General features: G+C 40.7%; 1 protein-coding gene across 1 annotated transcript in view; it reads right to left on the bottom strand.

Moving 5' to 3' along the window:
• LOC134344881 (annexin A10-like) overlaps positions 1 to 5920 on the bottom strand; it is a 101614-nt gene extending 95694 nt beyond the window's left edge. Inside the window, exons 1-2 of the mRNA XM_063045004.1 lie at positions 5779 to 5920; positions 2621 to 2702 (exon numbers count right to left, since the gene is read on the bottom strand). Of these exons, the coding sequence (XP_062901074.1) occupies positions 2621 to 2702; positions 5779 to 5796 (100 nt within the window). The 5' untranslated portion in view covers positions 5797 to 5920. The remainder of the gene's footprint in view (positions 1 to 2620; positions 2703 to 5778) is intronic.
• Positions 5921 to 13157: the final 7237 nt, after the last annotated feature.

Here is a 13157-nt window from a genome sequence, read left to right as displayed (position 1 = left end):
CTCTCTCCTTGTCTCTCTCTCTCACGCTCTCCCCCTCCCTCTCATTCTGTCCACCTCTCTCTCACTCTCTCACCGTCTGTCTGTCTGTCTCTCATAATGAGTGGAGACCAACAGCTCATTGTTTTCGTGTTAATATTTTCTGCTTCACGTCTGAGATTCCTCAACTCCCTCTAAAATTTTCTACCCATGCAGCTCTCCAAATGCATAACTGGCATTTAGAATGGCACTTAGAATGGTCTAGTTAATTGATCATTGTAAATTGTCCTCAGTTGTAGGTGGGTGATGCTGAGATACATCCTAGGATGCACCGGACACATCATCACTGATGTAAATTGGAGTCATATGGTGTTTTGGGGATTTCAGCATTAGACATCCTCACCCAGGTGACCCAGCCAGGGTTGATCAGGCCCCGGCTTGTGTCCCAGCAGAACCGGTCCACAGGTCACACCTGTCACATAGCCCGTGACGGGTTAAAGAACCAGCAGAGATGGAAATCACTTTGGAGTCCAGTATTGCTATTAACTAATAATATTTATTAGTAACTACGCAATACAGTAATATAAATCAGATATATGAAACAGGTTAGCAATGATTATATGTAAGTAAGTAAATCAGTAAGTGTGGAAATATATATGAAAAACCAAGCTTTTTCAAGACTAGGGGTAAAAAGATACAGTCTTACAATGCAGAGTAAAGTTCAGTTCAGTTTGTGGTATTGAGTTGAGTAATGATAGAGAGAGAGAGAGGGAGAGATTTTAATCTTCACATGAGCTGACTCCATTGATCTTCCCGTTGTCCTCCGAAATCCTTTAAAAGTCACCGACTGTGACTTCAACAAAGGGGACCATTATTCTGTGGTGGAATCATCAATCCAGGCAAGGGTGGACATGTGGACAACTCCCCACCCGTCACTCCTTTTTCTCACTGCAAGAGCCACTGATCGATCCACCTGATCGATCCTCCAAAAACCCACTTTTTCTGTGGGCACAACAAAGCTCATTCAGTGTCCCAAAAAAACATGTGCCTGAGGTTTGTCATCTGACCTCCTATTTATCTCACCGTACTGAGTATCAACTGTCTCTCAAATAACTCCTCCCATCTCGGTCTGTGTAAGAAATGTACAAGCAGGCAAATGTCCTTGGAGAAAGTATAAACATACTCCAGAGAAACTATAACATTGACTGTCCATCAAATAATGCCGCCCTTGGTCACCATAGCGACTTACAAGCTGCTCGGTACCCTCTCTCTCTCTCTAACCCAGCAGAAATCCAAAAGTTATTCCTCGTGCCTTAAAGTGACAGTCCAAAAGTTAGTCTTCATCTCTCTCTCTCTTTCTTTCTCTCTCTCTCTCTTAAAAACAATGTGTCGGTGTTAAATAACTCTCTCCCTCTTTTCAAAAGCACAGTTCATAGGGGTAATCGAGCACAGTTCATAGGGGTAATTCAGGACCCCATCACAAACCTCTTGATCATGGTCATCTGGAGGCTCGCTCAACAGCCTCGGTGATGGTCCTCATGGCTCTTCTCTTTGCAGCCCCCATAATGCCATAGAGAGAGTAGGTTCTGTGCAGCGAGCAGCCAGCAAAACCTCTATACCCCACCTCTATAGGCTCGCTTTGTACTTCCACCCCTGTCCCTGGCACTGCTGTGCCAGCTGCTGGTACTTGGCTTTCTTGCACTCAAACTCCTCCTCAACCTGGTCTTCCCAAGGAAGTGACAGTTCTATCATGACCACCTGCTTTGAGGTATCTGATAGAGGAGGGCGAAGGCACTGATGAAAATGTGGTAGAATTTAGTGAAATTAATGCAAGTAGACATTTGATGATCAGTCCAGACTCAGTGGGCTAAAGGGTCTGTTTCTGTGCTGTATGAACTTGTAACCATGTGTTATTTTTGCTATGGAACAGATGTTGATTTGTACGATGATAATATATGGGATCAGCGAAGGCACTGAACAATTTAGCAGCCTTGATATTCTATGCTGATTGACACTGTGATCTGCCAACTCAGCACTCTTCTGGAAGACACCAGTATCACATTGGGAACTGCATTCCCAATGTGCTGGCTAGCTGACTGTACTATGACCATTTAGATGTACATGTGCAATTCAGTACCTGTAACAAGCAAACAACACATGTTACCTGAGCAGGCTTTGTGGCAGTAAGTAACGTAGCTGGTGACCATTGTGGACTGCATTCAGCTATGCAAGGTTATGAGGGTATTTGCTCTAGTGTTAAAGCTCTAAAATGGTGGCATGTTGCAAATATTGTGCCCAAGTTATTGGTTAAGTGTAATTCATTATGACACGACAAATGTTTCAGAGATGGCATTATTGAAAATTCTATAAAAATTGTGTTTGTCAAATTGTTCCCACTGTCTGTAAGAAATACAACTGGATTAAGAAAATCCAGTCTGCATAACGACTAAAATAGGCACAAAATGCTTATTACCAAAATTTGGTAATTTTACCAAAATTATCCCTGGTTTTCTTTTAATTTAGTCTTTTAAGTTAATAATTGGTCTTAAATATCTTATTGGAATGATGGAACTGCAAGCTGACAAGGTCTGGCCTATTTCTTTAAAGGTGTTTCACGCCATTGCATTTATTAGGTTCTACATACCCATTCCTTGCAGTGCTGAGAACAAAGTTTCTGCATCTTGACCAGGATTAAAGTCTGCTGATGGAAAAATTGTCCCTTGAATCTGTGGAAATAAAGTTCATGATTTCAGACACATGATCAAAAAACTAAAGGAGACTACATGGTACAAAGTTGATCATTGTGTTAGGTCTCATTTCTCTGTTAAACCAAAAATTAATCAGTAAATTTTAGCTTATTGTGCTTATTGTACAATAATTAAAGGGAAACACTTAATTATTGAATAGAGTACATTTTAGTCAATATGTTTTTTTTTAAAAATAGTGAAAGCAGTGCTACTTCAAACAGGATTTCCAATATTTTCATACATCCTATGCTTTCATGAGTATAATTTAAAATTGTCTTAAAATTAATATTATTATAAATTATTTATTTGTGAATATTTTACCATTTTCTAAAAAAGTGGCTGGTTAATAGAAACCGTATTGGATGAAAATGTACCTGAAATTCATCTTGCTTTAATACACAAAAATATATAACAAAAGACAGCAAAAATAGTCCCTTGAGAATCTAAATCATGCATATAAATATCAAATTAATAAAATAATGTATCTATAGATGGAAAAGAGTCTGTATGTTTTCCAGAACGAGGGGTCACAGTTTGAGGATAGAGGGGAAGCCTTTTAGGACCGAGATTAGGAAAAACTTCTTCACACAGAGAGTGGTGAATCTGTGGAATTCTCTGCCACAGCAAACTGTTGAGGCCAGTTCATTGGCTATGTTTAAGAGGGAGTTAGATATGGCCCTTGTGGCTACAGGGGTCAGGGGGTATGGAGGGAAGGCTGGGTTCTGAGTTGGATGATCAGCCATGATCATAATAAATGGCGGTGCAGGCTCGAAGGGCCGAATGGCCTACTCCTGCACCTATTTTCTATGTTTCTATAATAGAGGTAGGCTGGAATGAATTCTTAAGTTTGCAATAGGCAGAACATGTCAAAATTCCAAAGTTCTAAGCAAACTGCTGGAGGACTGCCATAAGTTAAACTACATCATCATTGGAGGATCAGACGTGGAGAGGGTCAGCAACTTTAAATTCCTGGGTGTTACTATTTCAGTGAACCTGTGCAGGACCCAGCACGTAAATGCAATTGTGAAGAAATCATGGAACAGCCTCTACTTCCTTACGAGTCAGCAGAGATTTGGCATGACATCCAAGACATTGATAAACTTCTAAAGATGTGCAGTGGAGAGTGTATCATAGCTTGGTCTGGAAACACCAATGCCTTTGAACAGAAAATCCGACAAAAGTTTGTGGATTTGGCCCAGTACATCATGGTAAAGCCCTCTCAAGCATTGAGCACATCTGCATGAAACACTCTCAGAGGAAAGCAGCATCCATCATCAGATATCCCCACCTCCCAGGCCATATTCACTTCTTGCCTCTGCCATCAGGGTGAGGGTACAAGAGCCTCAGAACACACACCACCATGTTTAAGAACAGTTACTACCCTTCAACCATCAGTGTCTTGAATGAAACACTCAAGAATACACTCACTTGCTCCATCATTGATATGTTTGGACTCTTTATCTCATTATCTCTTATTCTCGTTATTTATTGCTTTTTTAAAAAAATTTGCATTTGCACAGTTTGTAGTCTTCTGCACTCTGATTGATTCATCATTGATCCTGCTATAGTTACTATTCTATAAATTTTCTGAGTATGCCCACAGGAAAATGAATCTCAGGGTTGTATGTGGTGACAGATATGTACTTTGATAATAAAATTTAATTTGGATTTTGAACATCCAATGAGGCAAAGGGATAGTCAACTTTTCAGGTCAAGATCCAGCATTAGGCTCCAATGCAGGCTTTCGATTTGAAATATCATCTGTTCCTTTATCTGAGTCCTGATGAAGACTCTCAACTCAAAATATTGACAATCCCTCTGCCTCCACAGATGCTGCTTGAATTCCTCCAGCAATTTGTTTTAGTTTCCAGTATTTGCAGTTTCTTGTGTCTCCATATTGAAATTCCAGCTGCATCCCAGCACTGCTAATATTGTTAACGAAAGTTTTGCCCAGTATTTTGTTATTTTCTCACTTATGTCCTGCACTTCAGTGGTGATTTGAGCATCCTCTCATGTTTGTTTTTCACTGCTAAGACGATGGTGGACCATAAAGCCAAACAGCAGTCATTCCTTCAGGAACCAATTGTCATTTAAATTTATAATAGATTGTAACTGCCCCCATGTATGATATGACTGCCATTTTCCTTCAAGTATTCGCCACAAAGTGAGTTCCATGGGAGGCCAGAAACCTGAACACAAAGTTCTCTGCATAGTTCCAGGTTTCTTTCTAGATTGTTGGTGGGTGTAGGTGGAGAGTGTGGAAGGTCTAAAGAAGAAGTTGTTTCTTGCCTGCCAAAACATGACTGATTCAACAGTCAAGGTGGGGAAAGAACACATTAGCGGTACCGGGAATCATTGAACTTCACCCAAGAAAGAAAACTTGAAGCTCTTTCATTCACACCATTTCAAAGTATAAAAGACAGTCAAAAACTTCATAAATTCACATGTAATCAATTGAAAAAACAGATGTAAAGGAACACCTTTAAGCTGGAATGATGCTTTAGCTCAGTTATTATTAAATAGAAATGTGAAATATAGTATTATAAATTAAGAAACAATAACAACATGACCGAGTTTCGATCGAAAAACTGCCACGACAGAATTAACTTGGTTAATATTTACTTTTGGAATATAACCATAGACATTTTTTTTCTAGAAAAGTAATATTAACTATTTATGTTGTGGTTAAAGATTTTTTTTATCGTTTTGAGGCATTTGATAATTACATTTTTAAATATTTTTGAACTTTTATACTCCTCATACAGCAAGTTGAAGCTATAATCTGGGCAAAACTCTTTTGCAGCTTCTGACATTAGATTAAAAAAATAGACATACTGAGAATATGCCTAGTATATAATCTATCAGATGCTCTCATCAATGGTGAAATCATTCTAACCGGACAATAAACAGTGTGCTACCATGAAGAGAAATGAAACATTTGTATCACGCTATTGTATTAATCACAAACGCAGAGTGGTGTAAAAGTTCTGTCTCTGCACACAATACTATTCCTCATGGTTTCTAAGGAATAAAAAAAACTTAATAAGACACCTACCATTTGGCCACAGTACATGTTTAAGATTCACTGTCTCAGGCTTGCAGGTCCGTAATGTAATCAAACTCAAATTAAACTTGTGACTTTGAGAATGCAACCTATTTAAGTAACTTATTTGATTTACATCAAATAGTAACGTCATGAATAAATTACACTTCCCAGTCACTAGTTAGACTCTGTGTGCATGACTGATGAGGTGCTGTGAGTTATGGGATTTGAATAGCTTCCTGCTCTCAATAGTGCTCTTTGGAGTATTGATTAGTTACATAATAATCACATCACCAAATCTCTCATCAGCTTTGTAAACGTACGCTTTGCATTTGATATTGTAAAAGCCTGAAAACCTGGCACACCCTAAGTAAAAGAGCAGATCAAATGTTACAAGATGTTGCAAAGTAATGAGTTAGCATTTATAACATTCATCATATATATAATATGAGCTAAACTATTTTAAAAAGATTATCCCAGATTCCTAATGACAATCACTGTTATGTGTCCCAAATCTTGATAGAGCAACATATTTCAGAAAGCATTTGCACTATTTAATGAGGGTCACACTATATTAATATTGTATCATTAAAGAATAAATTCTTGGAATGTCACAGCACAGTAATTGCCATTACATGACTGGCTTTACATTTAAGAATTTAGTTGTTTAAATTTCTGCTGCCTTGTGTGTTAAAAGTTGAATTTATTTGATTGTATGTGCTCTCTTTTTGAGTTATTCCTGAGCCTCACATCACTTGGCCGCTAGATGAGTGAGCAAGTGATTTGTCTTTGGGAACTCTACCTAAATTGGGTTGCAACCTTCTATCAGTAGGTGAATTAGAGGGCTCAAGGATGCTGCTTTCAGTGTTTTTTTTAAAAGAAGAAAGACCTGTCCTTCACATCATGAGGCAAATTCTGCTCCAGTTCTTAGAAGGGAATTGGAGGTAATAGCAGCTCCAAACCCCGTTTGTGTGGAAGCTGTGTGATTCATTACCTTGTTACAAATCTGTACCACGAAATAACAGACAGCACACCATGTATAATTGAACGATTTAGCTTTACAATTCTTAATTTGACTAAAGAAAAAAACAAAAAGAAAATGGCTTATTTTAATGAAACAGTCTAATGTGCACAAGTTGGAGCTCGCGGTTTTCCTTTCACCAATCCTCCATCGATTTCCATGGGCTTTGTCGACTCCCGGCCCCACTCCAAGTCCACTCCTTTCTGGTGTCTACGACTTCTCCTCTCTGACAACTTCTCTCTCCACCTCCTGCTAAACAAAAGCTCAGATCACCTCGGTGTCAGGCACACAGCACGGAAACACTCTCCCCTGATTGGACGACTCACATTCCAAAGCACCCGTTATCTCTAAACATAACCCAAACAGTGCTTCTACAGAAAGACCATTGCATTAGCAGTGAAACCTTTCCCAGGGTGTTACACTAGTAAATCAAAATAGTGCATATTTCATGGCTAATTAGATTTTAGGATTGGCTTCATATTTGGTTGCATGGTGGCCTTACTTAAAACAGGTGGAAGTCAAATGTATACATGCAAATTTACATCTTATTCAAGTTTTTGGTTAAAATTATTAGTGATGCCCTCTCCATTGATATCAAAGCTTCCAGAACCCAATCACAGACCATTGCCTGTCCAAATTAATCTTGACCAAATTTTTGTGACATCAGTTGCCCATTTCTTATGTGAAGGGCACATGGCATGCACTGAAGGTGAGAGGGGGTAGGTTCAAAGGGGATGTGAGGGTTGAGTTTTTCACTCAGAAAGTGGTGGATGCCTGGACTGTGCTGCCTGGTACGGTCAGAGAGGCAAATACATTAGAGGTTTTTAGGAGATGTTTAGTTAGGCACATGGATATGAGGATGATGGAGGGATATGGATATTGTATAGATAGGAGGGATTCAATTTTGTTTTTTTTAAATTTACTTTTTAGCTGGCTTGGCACAACATTGTGGGCCAAGGGTCTGTTCCTGTGCTGTACTGTTCTATGTTCTATGTTAAAGTAAGGTTAAATTAAGCTTGTTTCCATGCCATAACTTTGATGTTGTTCTGTGTCCTTAGATAAAATATCTAAGTGATAGTGATTTTCTGTTTTCTTTGAGTGGATACACAGCACTGATAGCTTTCAGCGATGTCCCTTGTCCATAATGGGAATCATTCTGGCAATTCCACTATGGTTGCACGAAACGCAGTAGGGTATACAATAGGGAGAAACAAGATTGCTCAGTAATTATTAATCCATGCATTCCATTTCATTAGGTTGGAACTCCTTGTTGGTTTTCACAGACATTTTCCATCTCCTGAAGTAAGACCTAAGACTATTTTCTGGCTCATTCCAGACTCCAAACATCACTCCAGATTGTCATGGAAGTAACTAATGTAATATTTCTCCTAGTGACTATTTATACTGTTCCAGGGTATCACTGAAAACAGCTGGAAATGCTCTGAGATTTGTACAAATACCGGGCTTTCTCTCTGTATGTGGCACGTGGCTGCATTGCTAGCATCATTTCAAAGTCATTCGGAAGACACCATTTCTAACCATGAATGCTATGAACGTGTTACACATATGTGACACAGTTTTTAATTCTGTGATCCCTATTGATAATGATTTCATTCTCCCTTCCCTAATCTATAATCCTCCACATCATTACAGGCTAATGGTTTGGTAAAAGGATTGGTTAAGACAAATGTAGGTCCCTTACAGACAGAAACAGGTGAATTGATTATGGGGAGCAAGGACATAGCAGACCAATTGAATAATTACTTTGGTTCTGTCTTCACTAAGGAGGACATAAATAATCTTCTGGAAATAGTAGGGGACAGAGGGTCCAGTGAGATGGAGGAACTGAGGGAAATACATGTTAGTAGGGAAGTGGTATTAGGTAAATTGAAGGGATTAAAGGCAGATAATCCCCAGGGCCAGATGGTCTGCATCCCAGAGTGCTTAAGGAAGTAGCCCAAGAAATAATGGATGCATTAGTGATAATTTTTCAAAACTCTTTAGATTCTGGACTAGTTCCTGAGGATTGGAGGGTGGCGAATGTAACCCCACTTTTTAAAAAAGGAGAGAGAGAAAAACCAGGGAATTATAGACTGGTTAGCCTGACATCGGTGGTGGGGAAACTGCTTGAGTCAGCTATCAAAGATGTGATAACAGCACATTTGGAAAGCGGTGAAATCATCGGACAAAGTCAGCATGGATTTGTGAAAGGAAAATCATGTCTGACGAATCTCACAGAATATTTTGAGGATGTAACTAGTAGAGTGGATAGGGGAGAACCAGTGGATGTGGTATATTTGTATTTTCAAAAGGCTTTTGACAAGGTCCCACACAGGAGATTAGTGTGCAAACTTAAAGCACACGGTATTGGGGGTAAGGTATTGATGTGGATAGAGAATTGGTTGGCAGACAGGAAGCAAAGAGTGGGAATAAATGGAACCTTTTCAGAATGGCAGGCAGTGACTAGTGGGGTACCGCAAGGCTCAGTGCTGGGACCCCAGTTGTTTACAATATATATTAATGACTTGGATGAGGGAATTAAATGCAGCATCTCCAAGTTTGCGGGTGACATGAAGCTGGGTGGCAGTGTTAGCTGTGAGGAGGATGCCTAGAGGATGGAGGGTGACTTGGATAGGTTAGGTGAGTGGGCAAATTCATGGCAGATACAATTTAATGTGGATAAATGTGAAGTTATCCACTTTGCTGGCAAAAACAGGAAAACAGATTATTATCTGAATGGTGGCTGATTAGGAAAAGGGGAGGTGCAACGAGACCTGGGTGTTATTATACACCAGTCATTGAAAGTGGGCATGCAGCTACAGCAGGCGGTGAAAAAGGCAAATGGTATGCTGGCATTTATAGCGAGAGGATTCGAGTACAGGAGCAGGGAGGTACAACTGCAGTTGTACAAGGCCTTGGTGAGACCACACCTGGAGTATTGTGTGCAGTTTTGGTCCCCTAATCTGAGAAAGACATTCTTGCCATAGAGGGAGTACAAAGAAGGTTCACCAGATTGATTCCTGGGATGGCAGGAATTTCATATGATGAAAGACTGGATGAACTAGGCTTATACTCGTTGGAATTTAGAAGATTGAAGGGGGGATCTGATTGAAACATATAAAATCCTAAAGGGATTGGACAGGCTAGATACAGGAAGATTGTTCCGGATGTTGGGGAAGTCCAGAACGAGGGGTCACAGTTTGAGGATAAAGGGGAAGCCTTTTAGGACCGAGATTGGGAAAAACTTCTTCACACAGGGAGTGGTGAATCTGTGGAATTCTCCGCCACAGGAAACAGTTGAGGCCAGTTCATTGGCTATATTTAAGAGGGAGTTAGATACGCTCTTGTGGCTAAAGGGATCAGGGGGTATGGAGGGAAGGCTGGTACAGGGTTCTGAGTTGGATGATCATTCATGATCATACTGAATGGCAGTGCAGGCTCGAAGGGCCGAATGGCCTACTCCTTCACCTATTGTCTGTGTTTCTATGTTTCTATGTATTTCATTCATGCCCCTTGAAAGCCTATAGGGAACATTCTATTCATGGTGATTTATGTACATTCAATAACTTTGCAATGTAAAGGAGTCAAAATCCAGAGCTGCCAATGGAAGAGGATTTTGAGCATAGTGATAATGGCATTGAGGATAAAAAGGAAGCCACGGAAATCCATGCTGAATATTCTCTTTGCTACATTCTTGAAGGGTGTTTTATCTGAACAAGGCTGTTCACTGGGATTTTCCATGCTCTCCTTGCTCTAAAGAACTGCATACACTTGTCATGGTGTACTCTCGGAGGACTGGACCCAAGTGCAGAGGAACGGCAGGCTTTCTCTGTGGCGGGGGGGGGGTCACTGCCATCGACTCAACCCAGGAGTGGTGCACAGCAGGCTCACGACCTGGCCCAGGAGTGGAAGAATGGCACAATCCCCAAGAGAGATGGAAACACGAGGTTAGACACAAAAACAAAAACAGAACCTCGGGGCAGCGACTGACCCACACCACGAGACAATTCATTTTCTCCAACACAATGACTTGGCTAAGGCATGAAACGAAAGTCCTCTTTAAGTAATCATAGAATGTGGGAAACATGTGCCAGTCACAATCAGTTTGACAGGATTAGACTGAAAGCACAAAGGTTTCATGGCTCTAGTTATGACAATGATTGGTAAATACAGGTGCCCAAAACTCCTAGAAGTTCAACATTCTATGGCAATCCACAAAGGCTGCAGGACTCATGTCAGTACTTCATCGGCTAGTGCTGGGAAGATATCAGATAATACCGGAGCTATGAGGAAGCTAAAATACATTGTCCAAATTTTATTAGCAGACCATCAATCAAAAATCTCTATTTATCTGCTTGATGTCCATTATTTGCTGCTTGAGGTTCTTGTACAAATTATTTCCCTAGACACTGCTGCATTGTCGATAGAGGCTGCGACTTCCAACAGCTGAAGCCTGAGAGGTTTTATGACAGACTATAGATACAGATAACTGCCGGAGCAGTCTGCTCTCGCAGCTTTCATTGGCCCCTGCATTTTTGAGATTGACAGAGGAGCAGACTGATCAGCACAATTACTTTCATTAATCACCGGGAAGGCAGGCGAGTCATTCATGACAGAGGAAACTGAAGTCTCAGGTCTGTATACACCAGTGTTGATCGAAGTCACCGGAGAGACACTGAAGCTGGTAGTATAGAACTCCACATCATGACAAGCAGGTATTCTTCAGGAGGTCCTCTCGGTAGAGTCTGACAAATCCAAAAGTGCATCACATTTTTATACCCTTAAAATCAAAGGTAATAGATGGTTCAATACAATTTCAATAGTTACAATGACATTGTTTGCTTCAAAACTTTGGGTTGACAATAATTAATTTGAATTGCACATCTACAGTAGGAAAGACCTCGATTGTTCAAACACCAAAGTAATTCACCTAAATAGTCTAAAAGCTTCTGGGGACAGGAAACCTAGTCACCCAGAAGTAATGTTGTTAGGGCTGACTCTGTGAGTACACAAATTCTCCACTCGTTGATAGATCAGCTATTTGATGTGCTAAGTGATAAATATCAGTCCGGTCAGCAAGCTTCTTTGAACTTGTTTACAGTGGTGCATATAATTTAGCCATGTTGCCTGGTTTGATGCCAGGCCCAAGTTACATCACCCCATTGTCCATAGTTGCATCTCTTGTGCTGCCAGCCCCGTGCTGCCAGTCCCATGCTGACAGCCAGCCTGTGCTCCACAGACAGTATAGTTTATTTGCAAAGGTGTGCTTTTAACTTCAATTTACTGCTTACAATTTACAATTTACTTTACGAACTGAAGATTGGTCCTTGTTTGAATTAATATCTGCTATATCCACATAACTCTGGAATACTCTCTGACAGCCATTATGAACGTTTTCTGAGATATGCTTCTACTGGAGTCAGGATCCAGTTAGTGCTTAGCTGCATTTTTCCAAGAGCTGCCTCTCAGCAGAATGTGACAGAAGATCACCCCAGTGCACCATCCAAGATATTGCAGAAACCCACTGGTTTTCAGTCATCAAGTTGACCAGGAGTAATGAACAACAATAATCATTCTCAGGGCTGGATTGTTTAAGTCTTCATCTTTGTCCTCAGCAGCTGTACAATAACATGAACTTCTTCCCTCTGCATTCCTGCAAGAAAACAGCTGATGTTTTGGTCCCCTCATGTCTGACCTGCTGAGTTCCTCCAACATTTTAGATGTGTCACTGAAGATTTACAGTATCTGCAGAACCTTGGGGTGGCATGGTAGTGTACCACTTAAGGCTGATTTATACTTGTGCGTCAAATGTACGCCGTAGGTACTGCGTACCCTATGCCGTAGGGTGACGTGCACCTCCCCAAAAATGTAACTCACGCGTCACGGTGACGCAGACTGCAACAACTGTGATTGGTCCGTTTGGTAGCATCGCAATTTCCTCCTACGTATTTCCGGTTGCTTTTCTCCGTCATGTCTGTACACTGATGCAAAATAAATGGTTGGAGACGATGAACCAAATCGTCAAATCTACCTGCCGACATCCAAAAATATTTGAAATGCATTTCCTCGTCCATGTTTTGCATGAAGAAACTCAACACAGTGGCATAGAAACCACACCGCCAACTAGCATTTTGGTGGTGAATTGCAGAGCGATGCAGACACAACTACGCATGCTCGCTATGGCATAGGGCTATGCAAAAGTATAAATCAGGCCTACGGTGTAGCCCGTACACACAAGTATAAATCAGTCTTTAGTGTAATGCTATTACAGCACCAGTGACCTAGGTTCAGTTCCTGCCACTGCCTGTAAGGTGTTTGTATGTTCTCCCAGTGACCACGTGGATCTCTTCTGGGTGCTCCAGTTTGCTCC

The sequence above is a fragment of the Mobula hypostoma genome, chromosome 4 (assembly GCF_963921235.1).
Source record: "Mobula hypostoma chromosome 4, sMobHyp1.1, whole genome shotgun sequence".
NCBI classification, from domain to species: Eukaryota; Metazoa; Chordata; class Chondrichthyes; order Myliobatiformes; family Myliobatidae; genus Mobula; species Mobula hypostoma.
The sequence above is the reverse complement of the archived record's forward strand: the minus strand, read 5'-3'. Positions and strand labels throughout refer to the sequence as shown.